At 41.1% G+C, this 26,483-nt stretch overlaps 1 protein-coding gene across 1 annotated transcript in view; it reads right to left on the bottom strand.

The window, feature by feature from the left end:
• Positions 1–5,695: 5,695 nt before the first annotated feature.
• Positions 5,696–26,483, bottom strand: part of PLCXD3 (phosphatidylinositol specific phospholipase C X domain containing 3) — a 92,649-nt gene continuing 71,861 nt past the window's right edge. The window contains exons 3-4 of the mRNA XM_062627762.1: positions 6,105–12,182; positions 5,696–6,070 (exon numbers count right to left, since the gene is read on the bottom strand). Coding sequence (XP_062483746.1) covers positions 12,026–12,182 — 157 coding nt within the window. The 3' untranslated portion in view covers positions 5,696–6,070; positions 6,105–12,025. The remainder of the gene's footprint in view (positions 6,071–6,104; positions 12,183–26,483) is intronic.

The following is a 26,483-nucleotide window of genomic DNA, read 5'->3' as shown; positions in this document are numbered from 1 at the left end:
GTTGATGAATACAGCACTAGAAAAAGTGCTAAACCCTGGCTGGTGCCAGAGCTCTCAGCAGCAGCCAGTGCCTTGTCTGCAGGCTAGATCTGCACCAGTACATGAAAGGCTTGGAAACTCAGGGATAAGCAATCGTTTCAGGTATCACACAGTAGCAAAATGCACCCTCCTCCTGGATCTGATTGCAAGCTGAGAGATGGTCTTCAGGGTTTCTTTTGTTACTAGAAAAGCAAAGCCAGATGATGTAGACAACAGGCTAATAGCAGGCTTTTAGACTTCTAAGGAGGATATATTCTGGCTATGTAGTACCTGACCTATCTAAAACACATGCATACCAACTCATGCTCTCCAATTCTTCCTTTTACTAGTTGTACAAGCTTTCTTTTAAGATGTTTATGAGTTTCAGAATGTGATGGCTACTTAGGGAATGGAAACCATTTGGTCAAACAATAGTTTTGCTAATGGATGATGCTTCATGTGCAAACAGCACAAGAAGGAAATGGAATATGACTGCATACATTGCATGGTGGTCATGAGCAAGGACCACATGCACTACTTAAGTCTAGCACAAGAGATTTTTAAAGTTCTTTTCCTTTTAGTCTAAATGCTGTTGTGGAGCTGTAGCTCTCTCAAAGCCCCAGGAGCTCCTATCAGTCTAACTCAATAGAATTTTTTTTATTTCCATGTCTTGGTCTCACTCAAATATGCTTACTTGAAGGTGAAGGTGCTTAGGTATGTCCTTCAGGCCATATTGGCAGGGATGAACTTGTAAGATCAAGCAGGCAGGTTGTTTACATCAGTGTTTCCCAGAGAAACAAAACACCTGGAACATTTACTGGTACATTTTACAAAGCAGCAAACCCAGTCCCTCCCATGTGAGGCCTCCTAAGGCAAAAGCTCCCCTCTCAGGTAAATAAAGCTGTCCTGTTCTTAGATATTTGCATTTTCCCTTTGCCTTTCCCCCAGAATACATGTCTTTTCCCACAGCACAGCCACCCAAGACATTCTGTTCAGAGCTGATCTGTGAAATTCAACCACAAGTTTGGGTCTTTTCCAGCTGATCAGCACCTGCAGCTTGTGCCTCCCCAGCTGCACTCCTCTCCACCAGCACAAGAGCCAAATTCTCCCTCTCTCACAAGAGATTTTATTTCAGCTGTCCCCATTTCCAGGTCTGCTAGCTATTAATGACTATATGAAAAATGAGTATCACTTCCACCATTTTAGAGATGGAGGCATTGTTGGCTGATACTGATCCAAATAAAAGCTTGCGTTTACTATTTAGTACTGTAAAACAATTTCCACTTTCATACTGAAACACAATATAAAAAGCTGAAAAGGGTGAGGCTCCCAGCAGTAAGAGTAGAGTAAATAAAGACTGAAGTGACTCACTTTTTCATATGTGGGATCTCCTTGGCAGAAATCAGTGATCTTTCTTTTATTTGCTTTAGTTCAATGATTAGCTTTTTCAAAACTGAAAAAAACCCAAACATGTAAAACAGTAAGACTTCCCTTTTCTACTCATCAGAGTAGGGACAACATGGGCCCTTTCCGGAAGCTATCAGGAGAACTGGCTACCCTGCATTTGGAGAAGGCTGAGGCTCTTAATGACTTCTTTGCCTCAGTCTTCACTGGCAAATGCTCTGAGCACAACACCCTGTTGTGTTGGCAGACACAGGGACTGTGAGAATGAAGACCTTAGGCCCAGTGTAGGAGAGGATCTGGTTCAAGGCCATCTTAAGAACCTGAACGTGCACAAGTTTATGGGTCCTGATGAAATCCATCCGCAGGTCCTGAAGGAGCTGGCAAATGAAGCTCCTAAGCCACTGCCCATCATATTTGAAAAATCATGGCAGCCAGGTGAAGCTCCCGACAACTGGAAGAAGGAAATATAACCCCAGTTTTCAAGAAGGGGAAAATGGATGACCCAGGGAACTACAGACCAGTCAGTGTCACCTCTGTGCCTGGCAAAATCTTGAAGCAGATTCTCCTGGAAGGCATGCTAAGGCACATGAAAAACAACAAGGTGCTTGGTGACAGCCAGCATGGCTTCACTAAGCGGAAATCCCGCCTCACCAATTTGGTGGCCTTCTAAGATGGGGCTACAGAACTGATGGAAATGGGTAGAGCAGTTAATGTCATCTATCTGAACTTCTGCAAAGTGTTCGACACTGTCCCACAAGAAATCCTTGTCTCGAAATCAGAGAGACATCAATTTGATGGATGGACTACTCAGTAGATAAAGAACTGTCTGGATGGCCACATGCAAAGAGTTGTGGTCAATGGCTCAGTGTCCGGCTGGAGACCAGTAACGAGTGGTGTCCCTCAGGGTCGGTGTTGGGACGGATCTTGTTCAACATCTTTGTTGCTGACATGGACAGTGGGATTGAGTGCACCCTCAGCAAGTTTGCCGATGACACCAAGCTGTGTGGTTCGGTTGATATGCTGGAGGGAAGGAATGACATCCAGAGGGATTTCGACGCGCTTGTGAGGTGGGGTGGTGCCAACCTTATGAACTTTAACCATGTCAAGTGCAAAGTCCTACACCTGGGTTGGAACAATCCCAGGCACAGCTACAGGTTGGGTAGAGAAGAGATTCAGAGCAGCCTAGGGAGAAGGAGTTGGGGGTGTTGGTAGATGAGAAACTTAACATGAGCCAGCTTCAGCGGGAGCTCACAGCCCAGAAAGCCAAGTGGTGGTCATACATCCTGGGCTGCATCAAAAGGAACATGACCAGCAGGTCAAAGGAGGTGATCCTCCCCCTCTGCTCTTGTGAGACCTCATTTAGAGTATTGTGTACAGTTCTGGTTTCCTTAACGTAAAACTGACATGGAACTGTTGGAACAAGTCCAGAGAAGGGCCACGAGGACAATCAGGGGACTGGAGCACCTCCCGTATGAAGATAGGCTGAGAAAGTTGAGGCTGTTCAGCCTGGAGAAGAGAAGGCTGCATGGAGACCTCATAGCAGCCTTCCAGTGTCTGAAGGGGGCCTATAATGATGCTGGGGAGAGACTCTTCTTTAGGGACTGTAGTGATAGGACAAGGGGTAATGGGTTAAAACATAAACAGGGGAAGTTTAGATTGGATATAAGGAAGAAGTTCTTTACTGTGAGGGTGGTGAAGCCCTGGAATGGGTTGCCCAAGGAAGCTGTGAATGCTCCATCCCTGCCAGTGTTCAAGGTCAGGTTTGACAGAGCCTTGGGTGACATGGTTTAGTGTGAGGTGTCCCTGCCCATGGCAGGGGGGTTGGAACTAGATGATCTTAAAGTCCTTTCCAACCCTAACTATTCTATGATTCTATCTATGAGCAAAAATATATAAATTGTTTGGGTCCTTTTTGGTCCTAAACATGTAAGAGAAATTGAAAATAAAAGAAAAAAAAAAAACCCTACTGAAATCCTTAATTGTAGATCAAAATGTTTTTCATTTAGTAAAGGACTTTCCAAAGATTTTAACAAAGGTGTTGATACAGGTTTTCTTTGGGATCCGGCATTTTTAGCTCCACACTTTTTTTTATTAGCTATAGTGCTGGTTTTCTATGTGTTAATTCACTCTAATCATCTTCAGGAGACAACATAAAAAAAACCTAATTAAAAAAATATATATATGCAAGAAATGGCTTTTGATGTTTCCTCACAAAATAAAAGATTGAATAACAATCTACATGAATGTGTTAAAATAGATATTTGTTGACCCATGTGTATACCTTACCCTCCTGTTCAGCAAAGACATACCAAGTCTAAGGTGATATTCCACATAGCTGCTAAATCAGGTCTTAATGGTTAACTGTAAGGATTAACCCATCTTTACACAGCAAAAATGTTGCAGTGAAAAAAAAAAGAAAGTAAAATTAAAATTCATTATGTAAATCACCATTTTGTGCGTGAAGATATAAACCTGATTAAGACTAGTTATCTAAGTTACTTGATTTCAGTCAAGACACTTACAATGAAATTATTTTTTTCTCAGAAATTCCACAATTGCTGAGTGAAAAAAAAACAAAAATAAGTTAATAATAACAGAAACTGTAGCTAGGACACTAAGGAGAAAGAGACTAGGCCAAAAATATGAAAGTTCCATTTGTCACTTACACTGTGCCTATGCCCATAAACTGCTGATTTGCCTTAAAATCTGTTTAAAATGGACCTTCTGAGAGAATAGTTGTGTTTGAATTGAACTATCTTACCAAACTGAAAATATTTAAAACATTATTTTTTTTTATCTTCTCCTCTTAAATCCAGTAGTTTAATATATAATTACTTCCTGGGACCAGAACCATTTATTAAATACCTCTCTCATCTAGTGTTACACATGCTTTCCTAGAGCCATCCACACCTCAGCTGGCTGCATTCTCATGTTAACATCAGACCACTATTTTAACAGTTAGGACAGAGGCAGTATTTGAAATATAATACTATTGCAAGAGCAGGATAAATTGGTCTGCTTATCCTTTTATTGGAGTAGTTTAGAAAAAAAAAAATACTTAAAAAGTGGAGAAAGAAGAGAGCCCCTTTTGCAATGAGGAAAATTCATTCTGTGTGCTGAGCAACCCTATCCATGTGGCGTAGGAAAAAGAGGAGAGACATTTTAAAGAGCAGACAAGTGTACTTCATGGATTTCCACAGGGAGTCACTGACAGAGAGGCGTCCTTGGAATTGCCCATCTTTCATGGCATCTTCTGCAAACCCTGTCAGCCTGTGCCTGGCTACTTGGTTTCAAACTGGGCCAAGAGAGAGAGAATGAAGAGCATAGGAGCAGAGCACTTGGGTTGGGTTTGCCTGTCACTTGACAGGAGAGGTGATCAAATGAGGTCTGTCCTGGAACACCCCACCACTGGTATTGCTAGGAAGAAAAAGTAACACAAACTTTAAATGCCAAGCTGTTAACATCCTGAAAGGCTTTAGTGTCTGACTGACTGGAAAGTTGCTTTATCAAAACTGTGCTCAGGCATTGGAACAGGTTGCCCAGGGAAGCGGCGGAGTCACCATCCCTGGAAGTGTTCAAAATCCACACAGATGAGGCCTTTAGTGACATGGTTTAGTGGTGGTCTTGGCAGTCCTGGGTGCAGAGCTCTTGGGGGAGGTTTGCCTCTGAGGAACAGGTCCCCAGACACCCCATGATGCACCAGGAGACAATGGAGGGAACTCACCTGCTAGATGGCATGTCCTGGGTCCAAGCTTGGTGCAGCGGCTCTTCCACTCCAGCAGTACTGGCAGCAGTGGGCACTCCTAATCACGCTGATGTGAGCTACAGGCAGCAATGCTGAGAACACCCAGGGGAGCAATGGGGCAGACTAACATTTCAGAGGTATAGTCCCTGCCTCCTTCTTACAAGACACCACTAATGGCAACTGTGAGCAGCACAGTCGCACCCAGACTGTCGGGTTGAGTCATACACTTTGGTGTTTGAGGAAAATCGGGGCTGGAAAGCCCGGGTGGGAAAACAGGCAGCCAAGACCTGTGGTGTCCCTGGCAGCACAAACATATCACAATGTCCTGTGGCATTCAAGGGGACCCCAGTAAAGACGTGGAAACAGTACCCTCACTTCAATGCCCTCACAGGGCAGTACACGCACACTCCTAACACAATAGCACAGCCTGGGTCTAGCATCCAACTCCATCCCATATTGCACAGCAGTGTTTAAGAGCCCTTCTACATGTGAAGTCTTGAATGTAGCAATGAAACCATAAACCAAAAACACAGATACCAGACCTTTATTAGATATTTCACTGGAGAAACTTCACAAAGAAACTGGATTTTATATTACTCTTTTTCTACACCAAATACACATTCTTGCCAAAAAAATTCACATTTGCTATACAGAACTGTAGCCATTTTTTACACAACATTTATTAAAGTACCACTGAATCCTAAAAAAGAGAAGGTGCAGCTCTGTGAACCTTTGTGGGCACAACACACAAGGAGCTCCGTAATCAGTGTTATATAATCATTCTTCCCACCACAACAGAGAAAAGTCATTCAAATGCATTAATGCTCACAGGAAATAAGAAGACTTCTGTACATAGACACTGAATTGTGTCAGGAGGCAGTGTGGCAATAACATCTTAATCATCTACATCACCTACATCACCTAATCACCTAAGCACCTACATGACCCTGAAGCTACTCATGACTGAGGCACCCAAAAACTTAACAACTGTCCTGACAAGCCCCGGGGATTTCTTCATTTTCTTTTTTGAATTATATTTTTAATCATGTATTTTTAGATTTAACATATATTTAATAAGCCAAGATTCTGCTTTAAAGATCCCAGCTTCACAACAAAACTGACTTCAGCTACCCAAGGAGTCTCTCCTGATCAAATTGGCTTTGTAAGGACCCGGCGCTGAAAGGAGAGACTAGTATGTGTCATCTCACTGCAGAAAAAAAGCTTAAATGTATCTCCATTTTAGGACATACTCACTGGGATATCATCCAATCTGCTTTTAATTTGGAGGGAGAAAGTTTATAACTGAATTCTCATAGCCTAAGAGGACAATGGGTACATAACTTGAGATTGTGGGTATAAACCATCCTGGGACACCAGGTATGGGGCACTCCATCTTTTAGCCCTGTACTTAACACCTTTTAAGGACCTGTGGTTTAAGGACCTACTTTACTGAGGACAGCAAACCTATAATACTTTGAGCAGTGTTGCTCACAGCTGGCAGTTAAAGGAATGTGTACACAGTTGTTGAGATAAGGAGCACTGACTGGAGGCAAAGGAGAAGAGTGGGAAGGTGTTGTATTTTAACTACACAAAGATAATAGAAGAGGGTGTGAAGCCAGGTAGGCTAGGCATGCTCTGCCTACTCTGTCCAAACAGCCAGACACAAGATAGACCCTTTTAATCATCTGTGTTATCTGAAAGACATATCTGAAAGATATTATCTGAAATAATCTCAGACAGAAACCATGAAGGGAGATCTAGACCCGGCTGTGGAAATTGTGGAGGGGTCTTACATGTGGGGAATGTAGAGTTTCCTAAGCAGAACACTAGGTCTTGCCAGCCACTGGGAAATTATGATATCTTTTTTATTAATCAAAGCTGCCATGGTTCTGAAAGCAGAATGCTGTATGTGTGCAAGCCAGCCTAGGCTGATTAGCCTCTGAAATTTATAATTAAGGATTTTTACAGTCCAATGTAGACACTAACAGAGATCAAAACTCTTCCTGTGAATTTACAGCTATGTTCCAGCACAGGACAAAAGAAGTGTTGCATAGCATCCAGGTACGTCCCCAAAGCCAGGGTACCAGCGCTCTCCTATCATGATTGTATCACAGAATATGAAGTTTAGCACATTTGCCTGCATGATCACAACTGCCACAGGCATCAGCTGGAACTGTGTGTGCACAGAAGTGATTTGATATGCATCAGTCTGGAAACCATGTCTTTGCCAACTTGTATGTTCAAGACAGTTGATCAGGCAAACATTCTATTCTTTATTTATCAAGATGTGAGCTCCAAGTAACTTCAAGTTTAACTCCTTAGTGCCAAAAAGTGAGAAAGTCAGACCTATGGGCAATCCTTGGCAATGCTTGTGATCAGGCATGATAATTATTGGATTTAAACAATATTATGCCAATGCATTAAGGCAGGTTACATAACTGCCCATTTCCTTTAGGATTAATTATTGTTTCATTGTACATTGTAGACAACCATACTCCCATACACACACATACCTACAAAACAGCAGCACAGTAAAAACTAAATAGATCACTGAACTCCTACATACTTGTAATCAATACATTTCACATACTATAGAGCATTTTAACCCCATCATTGGTTAAACATATACAATTCAGAACAATAGTGACTGCATGTAACACAGAAGCTACCACTGACATATGGCAAATACATCATACACACTGTTAGCTTTAACTTCACTGAAAAGAAGTTCAGATGTTTAGAGTGGTGTTACCTGAACTCTTAAAATCACCAAACAGTATACTCAGCTGATAATACCTAGTGCTCCATATACAAGATATTCAAGATAAACAGCACTGCAGCAGTGATTTCAGGGCTCTTCACTTTGATATTGTATAGTTAAGCTCCACTGTTTTACATTGCAGCACAGCATATAGCTACCACACACTGATTAGCTGCTCTTCTCTCATCCCGGGGTAAAAGTAACTACTTTTAGGTTAGTAGAAATGGTCTAGATTTGTATCAGTATGACAGAAAGACTTAGCCCAGCATATAGGATCATACATTCCATCTCACTCATGTATGCACATATATATACACGCATATATGTATGTTTAAAAGAATGGCTTGAAGCGGCAAGACCAACGGAACCAATTATGTAACCAACAGCAAAGGAATACAAATAACCCACTGTTATATATATTTTAAAACTAGGCTCCTGTGGTCTGATTATGATCTTATCCCTCCCCACACAAGGCAGAAATCAGACCCCAGGACCACATACTGTTTGGTCCAAATTGCTGCAGGTAGGATCAGTAAAGTCATCTCAACCTGTGTAAACTGAAAAATGGAGCCGGGTAGGCTTACATCAGCTGAGACACTGCACGTGTTGCGCAGCACAGTCTCAATTTTTCAAGTATGGCTGAAAAGAAACGATCAAGTAAGATGCGAAAATGTCAGAAAACAGCACTAGTTGATGCGTACACAACGAACATAGTGAGGAGAAAAATGAGTGGAGAAAGAAAAAGGTGTTTTGGAGGAGAATGACATGACAGTTTGAGTAAATATATGCTTATGAAGATCAGTACTGTAGACAGGTATTTTTTCCTCTGATGGGCTGATTAGTCACCTAATTTCCCATGAAGGATTCCTCATAATACAGGTGTCGAAAACTCCCAAACGAATCAGTTCAGAACAATGTATCTGACCTAACCTTGCAGGCTCATTTCTGAGAGTTTTAGCTTTATACGGGTGCCAAAACTGGGTTCCTGAATGGTCGAGTTGTGCTGCATAGTCCTTTCTGGCTTGTTCTTTTCCACTTAGATCTCCCAGACAATACAATCAGGGAGTGCATCCCCATCAGGACTTACAGTTTTGTGGCCTCGCAGATGAAATCCCCAGAAAAGCATTGATAGCATGCCCCTCCCCACCCTTGTTTTAGCAATTAAGGCAAGTTTGTTTACCTGTCTTTAACATAAAGTGCTGTGCTTCTCCAACAGAAAAGAGACCGACAGCTAAGTGAAAACATATTTTTTCTGACCAAAAGTTAACATTTTCTCTTTTTTTTTTTTTTTTTTCCATTAATGGAGAAACCATTATGATTTGTTTATTACCCTTCTTGGCAGAGGATCCTTTTTTACAATGTTTTTCCGTGCTTTTATTTCCAGCACCCATATGACAATTAGAATAAGACTTACGCTAAGCAAACATTTAATAACAATGCTAACAAGCTCAGGATATCTCTATATTTATTCATATATACAGGCACACACACACACGCTTTTCTTAAATACAGCAGAACATTTGCTTCGAGCACACCTCTGTGTAAGCATAAAGCTCAGCGTGTCTGATGTGAGTTTGAGCTGGGGTTCCCAGCAGGAACTCGCTGTTATTGATGCTCTCAGGTGCAAGAGAATTTCAATCAGAATCCAACGAAAGAAGCCTAGATTTCACTCTACCCAAAGATCCAGATTACTTCATTATATTAAAAGGATGTTAAGATATTAACTCTTTTGACTATACTTAAGCAGCTGAAGGATGACAGGAAGAGTCTGGAAGCAAACAAATCCAGCCAAACAGAAAAATGAAAAGAGCCTTTCACGCCACATAGCTAATAAATAAGCAAATATTTCCATGTTTCTATGTGGGATGCCCACATAGGGTGGGTTAAAAAAAAACATATGCTCATGTTTCATTTTTTGTGTCTGTTACATAAATTTTGCTTGAACAGCCTAAGGTGACTGATACAATGTGCATCAACCCACCTAGTATCTTGCTTAGTTGTGGGTGAAAGCACTAGAGTCCTACCCCTCTTTTAATACAAAGATGGACAGTGATTCTTGGTAAATTTTTGAGGCAGTTTGGGTAAAGTTTTAATGCTGTAAAGCACTCAATTGGTTTAGATCACAGATTTCACTGTCTTATATCACTACATTGGATGTAAGAGTCATTCAATTTAGGATAAAAGATTCACCTCATACAGTCCTAACCTATATAGGAAAAAAAAGCTGCTACTGAAGGAGATGGCATAACTTCATAACAGCTGCACAGGTTTTATTTCAACCAAATTTATATTATCCCTGTACAGAAACCAAAATATTATTATGAATGTATGCACAGATGTCTTTGTATAATATACATACATTTAATTATTGTGTCATTATACTATACATACACTTCAATGTTTCTTTATAGTACACACACACACATACTTTTTCCAAGGCACACTCTCAATACAAAATAGCAGCAACTGTTCATTTCTTCTTCTTCCTAAACTAAAACCAAGAGAACCCCTGCAATCTGTCTGTAACCCACCTGCTCAATAAGACCACTTTTAATTTTCTAAACTGTGATGGTAGGTGGTATTCCTTGCCATCTGACAGAAAGTAGCAAAGGACCATATGATGCCGTTCTTTCTTCTCTCTCAATCAAAAGTTCGAGTAATATCAACAGAAACTTGACCTTAATGGGAACCCAGAAAGCCCTACAATATTTCAAAGAACATTTTCCTTGTAAGACATCAAGCATCTATTGTTTTGCACAAATGAAATGTTTTGCTTTCCAAAGTTATGTGCCTGGGCATTGATATGTTCAGGAGATACGACTGATTGCACTGTATCCAGTTAGGTGTAATACAGTGGCAGTTCTTTCATTTTATTCATCACTAAGTTTTTCATGTATTTGAGTTTTATATAAGTTCCATTAAAAGTTGCATGACTGGTGATTTTGCTGCCAGAACAGTGCCATTCAGTAGACTTCCAACCTTGTGTTATGCAGTATTATATCCCCAGAACAATATAAGGACTACAGAGTATTATTATTAGCTAGAAACTGAACTACTACACTTTTTAGTACAGCAATTTTTCATTGATGAAACTGGCACTGATCTTTTTTGCAATCAGCAGAGAAGAGTTTTGTTCGCAGCTGCCTCAAGGAAAAGCTTAGACTGCACTTATTTAAGTGTAGTTTTAGTCCTGCAGAAAGCAGGTTTCTACTATGGGACAAAATCCTGCCCACCTTACAGTACACACAATTTGCTGATCCTATCCCCAGTCCATGCTAAATACAGGAAATTTTCCTATTAAATTCAGTGGACATTGGATCAAGCTTTTACAGAAGATTAATTCTGGGAGGAAATGGTGCTCCAAGCTGGCCTAACTTTGCTCCTGCTAGAACAAGGGAAAATATGCACTGGCAGCTCCTATACAGATTTAGACCAGCACCACATATCTACCCACTTGAGCTGGGGCAGACAGTGGAAAATCCCATTTTGAGAATGAGAAGCAAGCAGGATTTAGTCTGTGCCTTATGCAAGCTACATAATATATCATGTTAACTGTCCATTGATTGTGCATGAGGCATGACTTTGGATTTACTTCACAAAGGCATTTACTGTAACTCACCGATATATACAACCAGTTAAACCAACATAACAGATGAAGTGTAGAGGCTTAAAATTTGTGGGCCAGATATACTGCCCTCAAACTCCCGGTGCAATGCTCATACCGTCGGGAATCCTGCTGTAAGCAGGCAGAGGGCAATATACATCCCACTGCTCCAAAAGCAGCAAATTTCTTGGCACTATTTGTAACCATAGAAGACACATAAATCGCATTTGGTACCTCATGGAGAACATGTAAATGGCCTTCTTTTATCTAACACTGTAAATGTGTTTAGTTTTGCTCTTCACATGAAACAAATGTAAAAAATGATCACAACTGGTTAAAACATTTTCCCTAAGCCCACCCACTAAAGCCCTAAACACCTCAGTGTGTCATAGGAAGATTAGTGTTTTACAAGACAATTCTTTTAAAATGCAATCTTTTATTTTTATTTTTTTTTTACTCTAAATGATGCAACAAGACACATATTATAGGACTATCAGGTAGTGTCATCTTCACCTCCATCCAAAACATAGTTGAGTTTTATGACTGTGCTGATAAAGTCGCCGAGTTCTACAAAATCTGCAGTGATAATATTCACACCACTTTCTCCTGGTCTCTGAGTTCTGACCCAGTGCATCATTGCAGGAAGAGCCCTAAGGAGAAAGCAGAAACAATTATTATTCATAAAGCAGTGAGACACATGCATTGAGGCAGGATTTACTCGGTCTCTAAAGGAACCATGTGGAAAAGGACACAGGATACTTAAACTTCAACAGGGGAAGTTCAGGTTAGATATAAGGAAGTTCTTTACCGTGAGGGTGGTGAGGCACTGGAACAGGTTGCTCAAAGAAGTGGTAAATGCTCCATCCCTGACAGTGTTCAGGCCAGGTTAGACAGAGCCTTGGGTGACATGGTTTAGTGTGTGGTGTCCCTGCCATGGCAGGGGGGTTGGAACTAGATTAACTGAAGGTCCTTTCCAACCCAAACCATTCTGTGATTCTATGATTCTATACTGCTTGGGTTATTTAAAAACCCTTCTTCTTATAATTTTCATTCTGTGTGGAAGTAACACGTTGATTGCATTCAACTTCTCAGAAGAAAACACTGGGAGGCAGGCTCACAGTAATTATTGATCTTGTCTAAGGGAAAGGGCATGGACCAATACCTTTTCAGTGTCATCAAACCATAGAAATTGTTTAAGGAAAAAGAAATAGCATTCAAGATATTTGCAAAGCATATTTGACACGTACAAATAAATGCTGAAAACAATATTTTGCAGGACACTGGAGCAATCATATAACTACAATATACACTGTATACCTTCTTTCCTAGTATTAATATCTTAACCGTGAACATTATAAAATCATAAACCAGCGGTTAGTAACAGAAATAAAAGGCACCACAGCCATATTGACTCTTTTCTAACATGGTATATTTTTGTTATGTCAGACCTTTAGTGTGGGAATACTTGGGTAAGCATGTCTGCTTAACTGGGTTTGTGAGTATAAAGAAGTTTTCTGACAACATGAAATTATAAATTAATGATCACAAGAAATATCTATGGGAAAACAAAGTGGTCCCCAGTCCTTCTGAGAAAGTCAAGCAGCAAGACTCCATTTCCAGAAGTCTGATGTTAACGGAGTTCCAAAAAATAAGGTACAGATTTTTCGGAGAAAGAGTATTTTTCAGAGAAAGGCCAACTGACCACTGAAACAAACTCTCAATGACTGTGACAAACTGCAGCACTTAGCCTTTAAATCCTCGTGACCTCGTGCTCACCAACAGGGAAGCGCTGGTTGAAAATGTGACACTCCAGGGCAGCCTTGGTTGTAGCGATCATGAGATGGTCAAGTTCGAGATCCTCAGGACAGTGAGAGGAGCATGCAGCAAGATCATTGCCCTGGACTTCAGGAGAGCAGACTTTGGCATCTTCAGGAGCCTCCATAGTAAGTTTCCATGGGATACAGGCCTAGAGGGCAGGGGGGCCCAAGACTGTTGGTTGATATTTAAGAATCACCTGCTAAAAGCTCAGAAGTGTTGCATCCCAACTAGAAGGAAGTGCAGCAGGAGGGCCAGGAGACCTCCTTGGATGGATAAGAAGCTGCTGAGGAAACTTTGAGGGAAAAGAGAGGCTTATAAAAGGTGAAAGCAAGGACAGGCTGCCTAGGAAGAATACAGGGATGTTGTCTGGGAAACTAAGGATCAGGTTAGGAAAGCTAAGGCCCAGTTAGAATTAACCTTGGCTAAGGATGTGAAAGAAAAAAGGTAGGAATTCTATACTTACATTGCAAATAAAAGACAGAGTAGGGACAACATGGGCCCTCTCCGGAAGCTATCAGGAGAACTGGCTACCCTGCATTTGGAGAAGGCTGAGGCTCTTAATGACTTCCTTGCCTCAGTCTTCACTGGCAAATGCTCTGAGCACAACACCCAAGTCTCAAAAGGCAGACACAGGGACTGTGAGAATGAAGACCTTAGGCCCAGTGTAGGAGAGGATCTGGTTCAAGGCCATCTTAAGAACCTGAACGTGCACAAGTTTATGGGTCCTGATGAAATCCATCCGCAGGTCCTGAAGGAGCTGGTAAATGAAGTTCCTAAGCCACTGCCCATCATATTTGAAAAATCATGGCAGCCAGGTGAAGCTCCCGACAACTGGAAGAAGGAAATATAACCCCAGTTTTCAAGAAGGGGAAAATGGATGACCCAGGGAACTACAGACCAGTCAGTCTCACCTCTGTGCCTGGCAAAATCTTGGAGCAGATTCTCCCGGAAGGCATGCTAAGGCACATGAAAAGAACAAAGTGGTTGGTGACAGCCAGCATGGCTTCACTAAGGGGCAATCCTGCCTGACCAATTTGATGGCCTTCTAAGATGGGGCTACAGAACAGATGGACGGGGTGGAGCGGTTGATGTCATCTACCTGGACTTGCATTCAAAACTGTCCCACAAGACATCCTTGTCTCTAAATCGGAGAGACATAAATTTGATGGATGGACCACTCAGTAGATAAAGAACTGTCTGGATGGCCACATGCAAAGAGTTGTGGTCAACGGCTCAGTGTCCGGCTGGAGACCAGTAACGAGTGGTGTCCCTCAGGGATCAGTGTTGGGACCGGTCTTGTTCAGCATCTTTGTCGGTGACAGGGACAGTGGAATTGAGTGCGCCCTCAGCAAGTTTGCCGATGACACCAAGCTGTGTGGTTCAGTTTATGCACTGGAGGGATACACCAGAGGGATCTCGACACGCTTGTGAGGTGGGCTGGTGCCAACCTCATGAAGTTTAACCATGTCAAGTGCAAAGTCCTACACCTGGGTTGGAGCAATCCCAGGCACAGCTACAGGTTGGGTAGAGAAGAGATTCAGAGCAGCCCTGCACAGAAGGACTTGGTGAAAGTCAAGTGGTGGTCATACATCCTGGGCTGTACCAAAAGGAGCATGACCAGCAGGTCAAAGGAGGCAATCCTGCTCCTCTACTCTGCTCTCATGACACCTCAATTGGAGTATTGTGTGCAGTTCTGGTGTCCTCAACATAAAACCAACATGGAACTGTTGAAACAAGTCCAGAGGAGGGCCACGAGGATGATCAGGGGACTGGAGCACCTCCCGTATGAAGACAGGCTGAGAAAGTTGGGGCTGTTCAGCCTGGAGAAGAGAAGGCTGCATGGAGACCTCATAGCAGCCTTCCAGTATCTGAAGGGGGCCTATAGGGATGCTGGGGAGGGACTCTTCATTAGGGACTGTAGTGACAGGACAAGGGGTAAATGGTTAGAACTTAAAACAGGGGAAGTTTAAATTAGATATAAAGAGGAAGTTCTTTACTATGAGGGTGGTGAAGCACTGGAATGGCTTGCCCAGGGAGGCTGTGAATGCTCCATCCCTGGCGGTGTTCAAGAACAGGTTGGGCAGAACCTTGGGTGACATGGTTTAGTGTGAGGTGTCCCTGCCCATGGCAGGGGGATTGGAACTAGATGATCTTAAGGTCCTTTCCAACCCTAACTATTCTATGATTCTAATCAAGCCCATATTTTGTTCCAAATATGCACTCTTAAGCTGCTAGGTTAAATAAAAGAACCTATGGACTGGGCAAGGCCACAGTCAGTTTAGCTGAACATCATGTTCTCCCTTTGCTCTAAAATCCATAAATTTGTGATTCTCCCACAGCCAGCTTTTTGTACAGCCTTTTTCACAGAGGCAAGGTACATGTGAAATGTTGGTCTGACAGCAGTTTAAATGAAGCTGAACATACTGAACCAGATCCCAAAAGCTTTAGAAATAACACATCTAAAGAAAACAGCTATTAGCAGAGTCAGATCGTAATTGCTACTGGCCACCTGAATCAGACATTTTTTTTTAAGCAAATTAGTACAGAAAAAAATACCAACCAGTTATAATTAGCCCCTCTATTTTTTTTTTTAGAGGAGATGCACAAGCCTGAGCCTTCACTTCAGCAAAATGTGCTTAAATCCACAAGATCCATGCAACACATTTTATTTCGCTCATTGATTCAGTGACCGGAGCACATGTATGTATGTACACCTGCTCATAAAACTGAGCTTAAGCACTCTGCTACATAAGAACACCTTCAGTTTAAGTTTATGTTATCCTAAAAAGCTGCACTCCATGTAACCATAACAGGCATAGGGCAGGTGTTAAATACCCAGCGATGCCTGGACTGTTTAAAAGGATCTGTGAGCACAAGAACCAGGACAGATCTCAGCAAAACAGCGTGGATCACCAAGGTGATAAAAGGCACATCAGAGCAGCTGAAAACTCCACTGCATCTTCACATGCAAGAGACACTGCTGAACAACAGACAAAGACATAAGGCTGAACCTCTAAAATGACTGTATGTTGCCTTTGTCTTTAATATAATCCTGTTTAAACACGAAGAATTTAAGTTTTAAAGGTGAACTGATTGATTGCAGGCAGGCACAGCTTTTTCCTTCCTTCCTTCCTTCTGCTTAAGTTGATACCCTTGATATTTTACTCCCCCTTGAGGCATAATTACTTTCTTTTGGTGTCCTTTATTTGTTCGGAAGCTGGTTCTGATGTAATTCTGTCTTCAGACCATAGAACTTGCTTTCTATGCATCTAGCCATATAGACTGAAATCCTGTTTTCTTTTTCCTACAGTGTTCTTATTAAGTCAGCCTTCAACAGATAATCATGCCTTCTTTTGGTTATCTTTAACTCAGTTTGCCCTGCCACTTCATCTCCAGTTAGGCTTGGTAGTTAAATGGGTAATTTACATTCTACTGATATTTCACACAGGACACAGCTGCACAACCCTTTGCTTATACAGAAATTGTTATATAAAGTCACAGAAATCTTTGTTCATGAGACTATAGAGCATTTAAAGATAAGTCAAAAAGGGAATTACATTATCCAACAGAAAGATTATTTGTGTAGCAATACCAAATAAAATAATCCTGTGAGGAAAAAAAAAAATACCTGAACAAAAGATTCCACTGACCTTAAAGATTTTATCTAGGCTATGCTTGTGATAGAAATACATAGAAAAAAACCTCATACAGATTGTCCTCCTCCTATAGTGCTATCTTGAAAGTAGATTACATCAATGACTGTAAGAATCCACGTTACTCAGTTTCAGTGAAAATACCTCACATGTTCATAAGAATTATTAGAATAAGCCTGCTTTAACATTCCTCAGGGTGCTTTTGTGATAGCAGCACAAACCTGGCTCAGTCTTCCTTATAATTTCCAATCTCTGCATGCCTTAAACTAGTAATTGTTCCCATTAAGGGTTTTAGTCTGAGGAACGAACCACGTTGTGTGGCAGCTACCTACATGACTGTGCTCACAGAAACCCAGTTGTTGTGATGGTCCTCATAGATGTTCTTATAATGTTGATAAGGAATGATTTGTTGTATGAGCATATGAAAGCCTCTCAGCCTGCACATCCTGAGAGCATCACTGCCTTTGTGTTAGGCAAGTCCTGACTCTGCTAGGGAGGACATTGATTGTGTTTAAGGGTCTCATTGGAGACCTGACACCAATGGTTCAGATCCCAAGGGCTGAGGACAGTCCAGCCATGTCAGTACAGACCACACTTGCAGATTCTCAAGGTTAGTATTTCTGCTGTTATCCCACTAATTACAGAGTCATACAGTAACTACATTCTCAGCTCTCATTGTGCTAGTGTAATGATTCTTCCTAATAAAACAGTGTCATGATGGCAACAATGACAGAAATGCCACTATTGAATCTGCATGTAGGAATGGCTCTAGCTCTCCTGAGGGTAACATCAAGCTTTCCAGCTCTCCTGTGTGTCAGCTGTCCCTGCTGTAAATGATGCAGTGAAAGCTGGATATGTTCATCAGCAGTCCTACTGGCCTCAGGTATGTGTTGTGAGGTTTCAGCACCATGACTAAATGGTAGGGCATACAGGATGAAAACTCCTATGTTAATATGCTACAAACTCAGGGCCAGGCAGCTGGAAAAGCTGACAGATGCTGAATTGCAGTCCTTCAGCTTACTGAGTCAGCTGCATCCCCCAGCTGTGCAGCCCAGCTGCTGCAGTCACAGTCTTTAAAGGAGTCACTTCTAACTCCTAAGGGCTTCAAAAGACACTGTATAACACTGAGTCATACACACATAAAGGTGCTGCTTGCCTTAGCCTAGAGCCAAGGTGTGCTTGTCAGCAAAACCTGTGCAAGAAGAAAGTCTCCTTCTCTTGTTCCAAGATCTGGGGTATGGTTTGCACCCTGCTGCAACTCCACTGACCTGGGTCAGGTCTGGCCAGATCCAACCCTGCCAGAACAGTGCAGAACTGTGCCACAGACCTGCGTCTGAAGTCAATTCCTGCTTTCACGTCCCCAGCAGGAGGGGCTGGCTAGATGCAGGATCGAGCAGGGAGGGGAAAGCCACAGGACTGGGGGCTTGAATAGTGGTGGGGAAGTAGCGGAACAGCATGTTACCTGGGTTTGATTATGTACTGAGATCAGTAACCTTGGTGAAAAATTTTCTCTTTTGAAGGAATACGTAAAAGGTATTATTTATTTGCACTGACTGGGAGCTAGGAAGTACCAAATTGTTGCTCCTCCTTCCCAGGAGAGCAAGAGTGTGGGGATGAAGTGATGTGACAGGATGCGATGTGAAAGAACTTTGTGCAAAGTGCTGTATTCCAGTCCCAGCCCACCACTGGTGCACCTCAGTCCCAGTGGGCCGATCCACCCCACCACTCAGGCTGCCTAGCTTTCCAACCTATCAAAAAGTCGGCATGAGAAGCTGGAGGAGAGTGGAGGAGATCTGGGCAGTAGGCACCTACATATGTACGGCAATGCAGTGTCATGCAAAGATATTTCATGTGACCATATTTCTTTTCAGACCAAAGCTTTTAACTCTAGGTGGTTCTTTACTAGGTCAGACAGAGGTCCTAATGATTTGGGCATGCCTTAGGTATCAGGATGACTTGCATCACACACGCAAACTTGCCATACTTAACTTTCCAGCTTTTTTTTTGTTGAGGAGCCATGTACTTTCTCACATAGCACTGCCCAGTGATTTTCATTTACAACCCAGTAAAACCTAGGCTCAGCTTTAACAAGTATTTTATTGCCTCTATTTTCTCTGTTCTTTTTGCTTCCTCTTATAAAACAGAAAAGTGTGCAGATTTCTGTTTAGGTTTTTCACTTCTTTCAGGAACCGTTTTCTGATGCATTAAAGAACTCAGCTGAGAAACACTGCCCTATACAACCCTAAACTACAAAAGATGTAAAGCTCGTTTCAAATCTATTGAATATCAAGACTTTTTTCTTTTTAATCTATCAAAGATCTCAAGATAGTCAAGTCTAGTCAAGATCTAGACTCCAACAGCATCGATTTTTGTTTAAAAAATAATTAAACATCCAAATAGCTCCAGTTCAAGCAGCAAAGCCGTGAGTCCCATTAACACTTTTCAGAAATAAAATACAACTTAATAAATTGTATTAAAATTTGCTTTAAAAATATCTGCTCTTCAGCTATTTTAGTTCAGAAAGAGGGGTGGTTGGTTTTTATGTTTTTTGCAATGCCTGAGTCATCAAAGCCTGACAACATGACAGAAGACTTGCAACAGCAGAGCTCTGAGGCAGGACCTCCTATGGCGAAACAGCCGCTCCTCTCTGCACAGCCTTCAAGGGAAAGGAGAAGGAAAAGGAACTTCGTAAACATGAAAGGGCTGTTCACTCTTTAATGAGTTTGATTACTAAAGGCAAAGAGCAGATTTTCTTCTGGAGTACAAGGAGCCAATTCAATGTCATCCAGAATAAGAAACAGGTCTCATTTACAATGGTGCCTAGCATTAAGTGCCCATTACCAGTAACACCAGTGAGAAATGAAGCATGTCCACTTGCTTAGGGCAGAAGTGACATGTGGCATTTCTTCTCCCTCCAGCGAAGCACACACCCCATCTCCGTGCAGCCTTTGCAAATAGGAAAAACAGCACTCCTCTGCGGGAGAATATACACACACGAGCCTGAACCTGAATTCCTTTAACTTTTCTCCCTTCTATCCAGTTTTACGCAGGTTTGCAAGAACACTGATTAATTCTGCAGCTGTAATTCAGCATACGCTGACTTTGGCTTTTCAATGATGCTGAGAATTCACTGCTCCAGTGGAAGCAATAGAGATTTTGTGTGTCGCTGAATCATAAAAATCACAATTGGAAAGAACCTTGAAAAGTCATTCAAGTTCCTCCAGCCCACCCTGGGCATGATCAGCTACACAAAGTTCAACAATACAAATCACACCTAGCAAATGTTCAATTTAATCAGTACTTACATGCCCTCAGTCATGGAGAAGGCACAACCTCCCTCTTTCATATTTAGAGCATCCCTACATAAACATTCTTATACATCTTCATTGCCTTCAACTGGAGTACCCACAAATAGATGTCACTAAAAGTAATGGCATTAAGGCGTGCTGCTCAAGAGTGTTCACTGTGACTACTCCTGCTTCAAACTTAGTGTTCATTAGTATATAAGCTTCCTGGTAGAACGTGGACCTTAAGTACCATTTCACAGTACCTCATTCTATCATAATTTTCTCTGTTGCAAAACTAGTTTAAAGTCCTCTTTTACATGCCAGCTGTTTGTTTCTGCTCCCTGATCAAAATCTACAATTCTCTCAGTTTTGCTAATAGACCTGCAGGAACAAAATAAAAACCAAAACATGGAAATTGTCTAGGTTAATAGAAACAAATCCAAATTTTTTGCCATCTCTCTTTCTCAAATGGCCCACATTATTGATAAGATTTGATTTATAACAGGATCTCCCAAAATAATGAATTGGCACAAACAAAGAACAAATGAACTGAAGCACAGAGATTTACATGAGTTCAGCATGAATGGGCTGGGAAGGAACTCCTTAGATTCACTTCCTTACTCCTCAGATCCTCTGTAGGCAGCAGTAGTGTGGCCATAGAATTGGCACTACAAAGACCAGCCTGACTAGAAACAGAAAAATTGGACAATACTGGGTGAAGTGATAGTCTTGAAGACAGACAGGTGATATTCCTTTCCTGTCATGTTGCAAGACCTACCTACAAAGGTGCCCAAAAGTCCTGAATTTATTCTTCTGAAATGCTTATCTGTAATTCAGTCATCTCCAATTGCTTTATACAGTTTGGAAATCAGACGACAGGCTACCATGCTGGGGTCCAATTAATATTTTAACATAATTGATTGTAGTACTGTACTCTGCAGAGTCACCAGGGACCAGATGTCTCTGCTTTCCTATTGAGCTGTTGTTGGCTTTCTAGGTCTCATTTTAGGGGGAAGCTGAAACAGGCTCAAAAGTCTTTCCTGCCTTCCCATCAGAGAACATTTCAGCCAAATTTATTGAACCTGCACCTCTATTCTTGCACAAAAATGACAGAGGATATTTAATAGGAGTGAAAGGTGGTTCTGGAGGTTAGTAATGTTCAACATCCTTCAACATTTTACCCCAGTTCTGTGCTTTTAGCTATTGCACCTATGGCATTAATTAATCACATAAGGAATGCAGACAGCTGGGAAAGGAACTCAGTAGTATAAAAGAGGTCATTAATGAAGCAACTCTCTCAGTCAATGTAGCATGTAACTGAAGTGGGCATCACCAGAGCTAAAAGCTTGAACTGCTGCCGTGCAAAGTGAAGCATTTAGCTTTCACATCATGACTGAAGGCCTTGTAACACATATAATTATGCTAGTATGGATAAATATATGATAGTATGCAAATTAACAGGAAAACTACTGCCTGTGTTTAAAGGCTAGCTTTTCTCAGGGATGCAGCAGATTAAGTTAGACAAACCCATCAACTGCTCCTCTAACCTGCACTTGTGCAAAGCATTTGACACTGTCCCACATGATGTCCTTGTTTCTAAAAATTCAGAGATGCAAGTTTGACAGGACCACTCAGTGGATAAGGAAGCATTGAAACGGGACCTGAAACAGATAAAATCTCTGCTTCATGTAAGAAAACATCTATGAGTAATCAGGGGAATAGCTACAGGTTTGTGACTTCCCCTTCTCACCCCCCCCCCCCCCCCTTTTAATTCTTTAAAAAAGAGTTACAAAAGAGTTACTTTTTGTTCATACATTCATTACACTTGAATCACTGTAGTAAACCATTCAAGTCCCCTGCTGAACAACTTGGTATGGGACTCCAGCTGCCCAGCTACTCCCCAGTTCAGTTTCACTTCCTGCTGATGCCTCAGCCCCTTTTTACAAAACTCACCTTCTTGCACATATAAAACTTGAATGATGCAAGAAAGAAAAGAGAGATTAAAAGGCAATGAATAGGAGGAATTTTTTTAAAAAGGAAAAAGACAAAAAAAAAGATTGTGCACGAGGAGATACTCTAAAATTTAATGTGGTGAACAAGGAAATAGTGTCTACCAGAATGAACAAGCAGTGATTTCTACCAGTCTGGCATCTAGCCCTGCCTAGAACCTTGGAATTACTGATGAATTAGCAAAGCAATTCTGAAAATCCCACTTCTAGTAAAAGGAAAATTTAGTAAGAAGATACATATTGCTATCAGGGAAAGCAGAGCAGGTAGGTGGGAGACAGAGTTTATTTAAGAAACTTCTAGCTGCCAGCTCTATCACTCCACTGTAAGACCTGTAACAGAATTTTACACATCATTGCACAGTTTCCACTGAAATAGATACAACATTAAATCCAAATTACTTAATTAGATAGATAAAATAAGGAGATTTTTTTTTTTTTAGTCTAATGGTGTAGCCTGCAAAATTGTTTTCTTATTGCTGATGCTTCAAAATTTGACTAAATCTCACCTATGTTTGAATCATTTGCTATTGAGTTCAGAAAAAAAGCAATTTCCGTTTTCTTTCCAGTAAACAACTCTAAGTGGTTCTGATATTTTTGTTTCATGAAATGGAGACATAAAGTCAGTCTGCAGTAGCAGAAAAGACAACCAGAGTATAAAATACTGCACACAACAGTTTGCTGTAGTACCTTGCTCAGTATATTCAACAATACATTATTCAGATACAGTGTAGAATAATTCAAATATTGTTGAAAAATGCAAGCAAAATAACCGTACTCAAATCAAAGAACGCTGCATTGAAGAATGAGTTTTGCAGCATTCCCAGAAATTTAACACTTTCTGATTCTTCAAAGGTGGGAATCTGCTTCATTTGTGGAACATCATCAGATTACAATGACACAATCCACCCAACAAAGTTTAAATAGAAAATTATGTCAAAAATAATTGCCTTTGAAAAAAGGTATGAGGAAATAGTAGTTTCTCATCACTGCTGCTATCTGGACAGCATGAAGAAACACAGAACATACTAAGAGCTTCAGGCTGCACATCCAAGTAATAGAAATTTGGCATAATTACAGCTCTGACTTGAATGATGTTGTGATTAAAACAAGTCAGGAAATGAGATAGTGGGGCACAAAATTAAATAGCAACATACAGTTTTTCAGTTATTTAAAAAACCTGAACATCTAGTTAATATTCAACATAGCCAATTAAACATTCTTTTCTTACTTTTTGGTCTTTTAAATTAGGTGTCATTTAAAAATAAAAGTTATTTTGAAACTTCCAAAGCTTCTATGCTTCTGAAATATGAAGTTAGAAAATATCAAGATAAGATGTTTTCCTACATATTCTCCTCAATTAGTCATCAAGTTTGACACAATTTTCAAAAAATATCAGTGGTGCTCAAAAATCTGTTTTTTCCCCAGCAGATTTCTGTTTAGGAATCAAAATTCCTCCCTGCTGTACCTCTCTCCATCTCAGCACCACCTCTTCTGTTTCCTTTGGTCGTATTTATTTGATTGTTCAGCCTTTTTGCATGGACTGAACTTCCTGCACCTCTTTCTCCACCAAGCCTTCACGTGCAAAACTACTTTTCTTATTTCCCTTCCAAGGTGTGTATCAAATAGATACACAGCACCAAGAATACTTATTACACTGCCAGTGCCACCCAGCACTGCAGTCTGGTGCAGGTCTGGAGTCATTGCACAGACTGTAGCTCCTCTACAACTGCTTCATCTCACCTTATGATGAAGGCTGCTTATGATTTTTTATACATTTTCTGGCTTCTAACTTTGGCCTAACACAACTAAACCAGCTTTGTTAATCAACTGGATCCAAGAGGCAATATCCTCATAAAAAGCACCCTGGGCATTACTGTGAATCATTTACCAGGAGCAGACTTCCCTGAGCTATTCCTTGTTCATTCTTATTGCTTTCCTCACAAACCAGCTTTAGCAAACCCAAAGCATTTATATGAGAAACCCTGAATTATACCAATTGTAGTTATGCCAAATTTGGACTATTTTTCTGCCATGTTGGTACCATACCAGGAGGATTTGTCCATCTAACACAGATTTCTCCGACTTCTTTGGTAGCCTGTAGGGCCATGAACAAATACTGCAACAGCACCTGCTTCCCCATCACCAGGCTGTAAATTCTCACATTCCTCAAGACATGAATCCTCCTGGGACTCCCTCAGGCAACTTTGCAGGGAGAGAAACATTGCACCCTGCAGTCCTCTCTTTCCACTTCCAGTGACAAAGCCAGTGATACGGACAAGACCATGCACGGCTGCCTTTGAAAAAGTGGGTTAGCAGCTGCAACATTCTCCCATATAAGGGGGCCTGGCAGGAATCTGCTAATGATCTCTGTCCTCTTTCAAAAGCAGATAGAGCTCATAAAAGACATCACCTTTCTCACTGCCACTTTTCCAGCTGTAAGACTGATGGCAAACCACTGCTCTGATGGGATATAGCCCTTCTATCACTTCCAGCCTGAAATTATTTAGTCAGTGTAGAAGCGTTGCTCTTGTGAGAACACTAGCCTTTAAGCCTAAACTGTTCCTTTCCCTCCCTGGTATTTATTCCCCTTTGATATTTATAGACAGTAATCACATAGCCTCTCAGGCTTCATTGTGCTAGGATAAACACGACAAGATCTCTCAATGTCTTCAGCAATTCACTCCCTGATTATCCTAGTTAGTAGTCCCCCTCTGTATTTGTGCTGGTTTTATTCTACTTCACTGAACATGAATTGCATATGATATCCAAAAATATATCCTACCCACACCTTGGGCAGAAATATCACTACCTTTATGCACATGCTGGAGATGCCTCAGTGCGTATGAAGAGGATACTCTTCTTTTTCCCAGATGCTTTCCACTGGGGGCTCAGTTTTAACCAGCATCTGTCTTGCCTGGCTATCCCAGCTGATGAGATCCCATCTTACCAGAGCTTGCTCCCATTCTTACAATCTTGCATTTTATATTACTGAATTTCAGCTCATTCCTAAATATTGCAGGCATCCAGTTCCTCCCTTATGTTACTCCCCAGCTTTCTTCTGTTATTAAGATATCCCCTTACTTTGTGTTATCAGCAAATACCATTAGCAGTCACCTACAGCTGAATCCAAGGTCCTTCACAGAAATATTAAAGATGAAGAGGCTGTTTTCTGAAGAATGCTACTATTACCTTCTTTTCAGTCTGGTTCTTCAAACCAGTCCTAACTCCATTTCCAATTCCCAAATTCCATTTTGGTTGATAATATCCTACTTAACGCTTCACCAGCTGCATTACTAAAATTGCAAAATTTTCCTGTAAAATGTCCATAGAATTAGTTACAAAAACAAATGAAGTCTGTTTGACGTTGTCCACCTTTGGCAAAACCTCATTAATATTCATCCTACTTTCCATTAACCTCTGTATCTTTAATTACCATTTCTTTCCAGTTAAATTCTTCGGCCTCATTGCCTTCTCCTGAAGGCTTGTAGGGACTTAGACCACTCCTCTACCATTTTTAGACATAGGTGTTATGTTTGCTGTTCTCCACTCTAAACCACAGTTTTTTATAGGTCTCCTTCACTGTGGGCAATGCTCATGCTAGTCCTTCAGCAATTCTGCTGTGAAAATTAGCAGATCACTCTCCTCTCTGCTTAAATGTATTCCCTCCTTAAATGTATTCCCTTCTGACGGCTTTTATAAAACATCTTCCACAGTGTTACCAGGAGTCACAAAGGCTTCAAGAGGAATCTTTATAATTCAAACACTGGATGAAAAACTAATATCAAAGATCCATGCTGAATATAGCAGAACTTAGTAAGAGGATAAACAGAATTAATGCAGTTATTTAACAAGCTCACAAGGCAACCATGGCACAATTTACTTACTGCCATGGGGAAAGGAATTCACTGAAAGAATTAAATCTGCTTGTTTCACCCTGGTAGATATTTATGTTTACCTTTGGGCCATCCTTTTTAACATTCATTACTGGCAGATTTTGTAATCAAATGCTAATAGTCATCTTTTCTTTTAAATCAAGTTATATCAACAGTCTTGGAATGTCTAGAGGATGATGCTTATGGCAATAAAACACGACTGGCAGCAAAATTCATATCAATCATAAAGTTGTGTCAGACTCTTCCACACTGCATAGTCCCAAATCACTAACTCTGGATTATCTCTACCAT

The sequence above is a fragment of the Pezoporus occidentalis genome, unplaced genomic scaffold, assembly GCF_034315485.1.
Source record: "Pezoporus occidentalis ecotype Australia unplaced genomic scaffold, CSIRO_AGI_Poc_V1 ctg306, whole genome shotgun sequence".
Lineage (NCBI taxonomy): Eukaryota > Metazoa > Chordata > Aves > Psittaciformes > Psittacidae > Pezoporus > Pezoporus occidentalis.
The sequence above is the reverse complement of the archived record's forward strand: the minus strand, read 5'-3'. Positions and strand labels throughout refer to the sequence as shown.